Here is a 5,000-nt window from a genome sequence, read left to right as displayed (position 1 = left end):
GCGCAACAAGATCCTTGTGCGCACGCACCTTTGCAGGAGTTGACGAGGTTGTCCACGATCACCACGTCGTAGCCGGCGCTGATGAGCTCAATCACGGTGTGGCTTCCAATGTAGCCAGCACCACCAGTCACAAGAACACACTTGCCCATGGTCGTTGCGTGCTTGCAGAAGAACAACGAACGAGATCGTCAGATATGAACGGGGTGGGTCGGTCGTGCCTCGCACTGAAGCTTTGTGTGTGTGTGTGTGTGTGTGTGTTGGACGTTTCCGTTGTGTTGCTTCGCCACTGCGGTTTTTGTTTCTGCTTACTCAGCAATTGCGACTGAATTCAGTCGATTCGATTTTCGCGCGCCAAAACAAGCGCCAAAATCTTGAAGCGGCAAACAAACACACACACACACACACACACACACACACACACACACACACACACACGCAGATACGAGCCGAGCCGCCAGACACACACCACCACTGCCGCCATCTCTCTGTCTCTGCGACTCACTGCACCACGACACCGCAGACAAGAACACCGGAGGAAGAAAGGTCGCTGGGGCCTTGTCTGAGAGAGCATACTGTGCGTGAGGAGGACAGACAAGGGAAACACTACAGCCAGCATTCATCATGGCTGAGGAGACAGCGAACATGGACGCCCTCGACATGGCCGAGAAGGGCCTGCTCAACCTCGGTGAGCATGACGTGGTGTGCGCGCATGTCGAACAATCGCGGGACAGCTGTCTTCCTTGTCTGTCGTGTCGTGGCACAGCTCAACATGCTTGTGTGTGCGTGTGTGTGTTTTGTGTGTGTGTGTGTTGTGTGTGCTTTGTGTGTGTGTGTGTGTTGTGTGCGCGGTTGTGACCACATGCGCGATTTGTGCAGATGAGCTGGATGAGGGACGCACGCGCAGCAGTCGACGTGACAAGCTCAAACAAAAGCGCGATGCCACCCGTGCCGCCTTCAAGGTATGTGTGTGCTTGTTTTTTTTTGTTTGTTTGTTTGTGTGCGTACAAGTTTGTGTGTGTGTGTGTGTACACATGTGTGTGAGAGTGTACGCTGGATGGCAATGGTGGCGATCACACACACACACGCCATCTGACACACAACATCATCGCTCACGCCGTTTGTGTGTGTGTGCGTGTGCTTGCGTGTGTGTGTGTGTGTGTGTGTGTGTGTGTGTGCGAACACCGATGATCACTCACGGATGGTCACGGATGGACGCAGATGGACAGGAACGCGCTGCTTGATGATGGCGACGACGATCTGTACGACGAGGTCGACGACGACGCCTACGAGCAGCACCGGCGCCAGCAACTGCAGCACGCCGACTTCATTGTCGACGACGGCGACGGCGACTACGGCGGCTACTATGATGATGGCCGGGACATCATGGAAGACGATGACGAGGTCTTCAACGCGCAGTACAGCAACGCCGCCCGCAAAGCGCGTCGCGGGCCCCGTGGCCCTACGGGTCCGCGCAAGAAGAAGGCGCCGAAGAAGGCATCGCGGGCCGCCAACCTCTTCAGCAGCGGCAAGGGCGCACGCCTCGGCGCCGCCGTCGTCAAGATGAGCCACGTAATGCTAGCGTGCCGTGTATTGCATGTCGTTTATGGTTGTGTGAGTATGTGTATGCGTCTGCGAAAATGTGTATGCGTGCGTGCGTGCGTGCGTGCGTGCGTGCGTGCGTGTGTGTGAGCCTTCAACTCGAGCACACAGACCTCACGCCTACACACATGCGCATGGGTTTGTGTCATACGGCTGACAGGCGACACGGCCGCTTGGCGAGGACAAACTGCTGGCCGAAGTCATGGGCGAGGTAAGCATGTGCGACGTGTGTGCATGTGTGTGCGTACGTGTGCGTGTGCGTGTGCGTAAGTGTGTGTGTGCGTGTGTGCATGTGCGTGTGTGTGTTGTCTGGTTTCGCGTGCTCACGAGTGCCCACTGCCTTCCTTCACCATCACGAATCAGACGGGCATGGATGGCGATGGCGAGGATGACGATGTGCTGCAGATGCTCAAGGCCAGACGCAACGCAAAGAAGAACAAGTACGAACGAGTGAGGGGTAGTGGGGGTGGTGGTGGTGGTGGTCGTCGTCGTCGTTTGATTGCACCGAACCAACGTTTACATCGCACCCAGCCTCTGACACTCACACACTCAATGGCACGTTGCCCCCCCCCCTTGCCCCCTTGTGCCTGTCAATTCCTCAGGTCACTGGCGCACATTGCACTGCATGGAAGCGTGGACGCGGCCCACGATGTGTTCATGAAAGGTGAACTGCCACACGACGACGAAGATGACGACAACGACGATGGTGCTGATACCAAAAAGCGCTCCAAGCGTTCTGCCGCTGCAAAGACTACGCCTGCTGCTGCTGGTGAGTGGTTATGGTGCAGGGTGTGTGTGTGTGTGTGTGTGTTCTCTTGGTGTATGTACAGATGCGTGTGCGTGTGCGCGCGCGTGTGTGTGTGTGTGTGTGTGTGTGTGTGTGTGTGTGTGTGTGTGTGTGTGTGTGTGTGTGTGTGTGTGTGTGTGTGTGTGTGGCAATGCCGTACCCTGTGTACACGTGTACGTGAAGGTCACGTGCGGTCGCACACGTGAACTCACGCAGACAATGCCTTTACAGCACCACCCTCACTCATCTCACCACCTGCATCACCGCTCATCATCCACAATTCACCATCATCGTGAGCAGGTGGCAAGCCTGCGCCAAAGTCGCTCGAAGCCATGGGAGAACCCCCACTGGACATTGATGACATGAACGACAACAACGACGACGACGATGATGATGATGGTGTTGGTGGTGGCGGCGGAATGGATGCTGAGCCAATGGAGTCACCTGAAGGACGCGCCAGCACACAGGAGTGGTCGTCAGCGTAAGTTGTGATAGCGAGAATGTCATGATGTGATGAGCGTGGTGGTGGTGGTGTTGGTGTTGGTGTTGGTGATGATGATGATGATGATGATGATGATGATGATGATGATGATGATGATGATGATGATGATGATGATGATGGTGGTGGTGGTGGTGGTGGTGGTGTTGTTGTCCTTCAGTGCAGCCATTGGTGTCAGTTGTTTCTCTGAATTGTAACACCCTTCATGCGCATCCCACTCGACACTCTTGCTCTTCCTCAATCCCCATCCAGCACAACACCGTCGCCTTCGAAGAAGAACAGCAGCGCTGGTGCAGCGAAGCAGCCCGCACTCGCTGTTGTCGACATCAACATGGACGAGGATGGCGATGACGATGATGATGATGATGATGGTGATGATGATGTGATGCAGGACCAGGCTGCCAACTCAACGAAACCGAAATCAAAAGGTGTGTGAGTGTGAGTGTGTGTGTGCATTTATTTGCGTGTCGTAATGGACACATTGACAACACATGCTCGAAACATGTCTGCAAATCAACGCATGACACACGCACACTCTCACACTCGCGCTTGCGCCATCACTCCGTTCGCTCAATATATACGCGTCAGGTGGGGACTACCTCAAGGTGTCGAAACCGATGGAGATTGAAGAGGAGGCAACCAAGCCGGCGTGGTCCTCAACGCCCGTCGACACACACAAGGACGTGAAGGTGCGCACACACATACATACATGCGCACATAAACACCAACACACACACGCACACACAAGCCTGCATGAGCTTGTGTCTCAGTGAATGTAGTTGTGTGTGTGTTTGTGTGTGTTTGTGTGTGTGCGTGCGTGTGTGTGTGTGTAGACAGCACGTGTTGTTCTAGCAATTGATAGCTCGTACGCATCATCCACATCCACTCACGCACACGCGCACGTGCTATCATACACGCACACTTCATACAATCCACAAACACAAACACACACGCACACAAACGCACAAATACCCACAAACACACGCACAAACACAAACCACAAACACAAACCACAAACACAAACCACAAACACACGCACATCCATCGCTTCCCCTCCCGCCTCCCACCTCCCCCCATTCACCCCGTCTCGTCATCTGCCACCAGCTTGACCTGAAGGCGCCGCCACTCGACGACTATGAGGGCGAGCAGGTGCTCCACTTCTACTGGCTCGACGCGTACGAGCTCCCCTTTGACAACAAGTCGGGTGCCGTGTACCTCTTTGGAAAAGTGTTTGTGGAGAGCGTATCGGAGTACGTCAGCTGCTGCGTCACCGTGCGCGGGCTCGAGCGCAACTTGTTTGTTCTTCCGCGCGAATTCAAAGTGGATGCGCAGGGCAACGACACGGTGAGCACGACGGAGGTGGAGGTGGTGGTGGTGGTGGTGGTGGTCACGTTTGTGCGAGAGAATGTGGAAGAAGAAGATGATGATGATGATGATGATGATGATGATGATGATGATGATGATGATGATGATGATGATGATGATGATGATGATGATGATGATGATGATGATGATGATGATGATGATGGTGATGATGATGATGATGATGGTCATGCGTTGTAGCGGACACAGGTCTGTTGCACCGGGTGCACTTCTCACTGTGACACAGAAACTCACCAACTTACCAATCAACACACACGCACGCACACACACGCACACACGCACACACACACACACACACTCTCTCTCTCTCCGTCACCCATACATGCGTGCGTGTGCAACAGACGGAGAAGGTCGAGATGGGGGATGTGTTTGAGGAGGTTGATACGCTGCTCTCTCGTCGCGGTATCTCCACGCGTCTCGCCAAACCTGTCGAGCGCAATTACGCTTTTGAGGAGAAGGGCGTGCCGGCCAACGCCGAGTTTCTCAAGATCAAGTACCCAGCAAGTGAGTAGCCGTATGCATGGCTGTTTTAATTGTGTTGTGCTGAAGATGACTTGGGTTATGCTGTTACTGCAGCACGTACTGACAGGGCTCGGCTCATCTCTGGTTGCTCACATGCACAATAACGTGCACACAACCACTCACACGCGCGCACCCTCACACGCGCCCGCTCACACACATGCACGTGTACCCGCGCACACTCTTCCTGTTGCACACACGCGTGTCCTCGCA

The 5,000-nt window shown here is 54.5% G+C and overlaps 2 protein-coding genes across 2 annotated transcripts in view; one reads left to right on the top strand and one right to left on the bottom strand.

Annotated features, from left to right (window-relative positions):
* Nucleotides 1-290, bottom strand: part of PTSG_09418 (UDP-glucose 4-epimerase) — a 2,718-nt gene extending 2,428 nt beyond the window's left edge. The window contains exon 1 of the mRNA XM_004989618.1: nucleotides 29-290. Within this exon, the coding sequence (XP_004989675.1) occupies nucleotides 29-149 (121 nt within the window). The 5' untranslated portion in view covers nucleotides 150-290. The remainder of the gene's footprint in view (nucleotides 1-28) is intronic.
* Nucleotides 291-357: 67 nt separating this feature from the next.
* Nucleotides 358-5,000, top strand: part of PTSG_09417 (uncharacterized protein) — a 12,834-nt gene continuing 8,191 nt past the window's right edge. The window contains exons 1-12 of the mRNA XM_004989617.1: nucleotides 358-685; nucleotides 877-959; nucleotides 1,219-1,569; nucleotides 1,760-1,810; nucleotides 1,963-2,039; nucleotides 2,202-2,368; nucleotides 2,687-2,867; nucleotides 3,138-3,313; nucleotides 3,474-3,574; nucleotides 3,990-4,229; nucleotides 4,610-4,772; nucleotides 4,858-4,991. Coding sequence (XP_004989674.1) covers nucleotides 622-685; nucleotides 877-959; nucleotides 1,219-1,569; nucleotides 1,760-1,810; nucleotides 1,963-2,039; nucleotides 2,202-2,368; nucleotides 2,687-2,867; nucleotides 3,138-3,313; nucleotides 3,474-3,574; nucleotides 3,990-4,229; nucleotides 4,610-4,772; nucleotides 4,858-4,991 — 1,788 coding nt within the window. The 5' untranslated portion in view covers nucleotides 358-621. The remainder of the gene's footprint in view (nucleotides 686-876; nucleotides 960-1,218; nucleotides 1,570-1,759; nucleotides 1,811-1,962; nucleotides 2,040-2,201; nucleotides 2,369-2,686; nucleotides 2,868-3,137; nucleotides 3,314-3,473; nucleotides 3,575-3,989; nucleotides 4,230-4,609; nucleotides 4,773-4,857; nucleotides 4,992-5,000) is intronic.

This window comes from Salpingoeca rosetta (assembly GCF_000188695.1).
Source record: "Salpingoeca rosetta unplaced genomic scaffold supercont1.28, whole genome shotgun sequence".
Classification (NCBI taxonomy): domain Eukaryota; class Choanoflagellata; order Craspedida; family Salpingoecidae; genus Salpingoeca; species Salpingoeca rosetta.
Note: the sequence above shows the minus strand (reverse complement) of the source record. Positions and strands in the feature narration are given on the sequence as shown.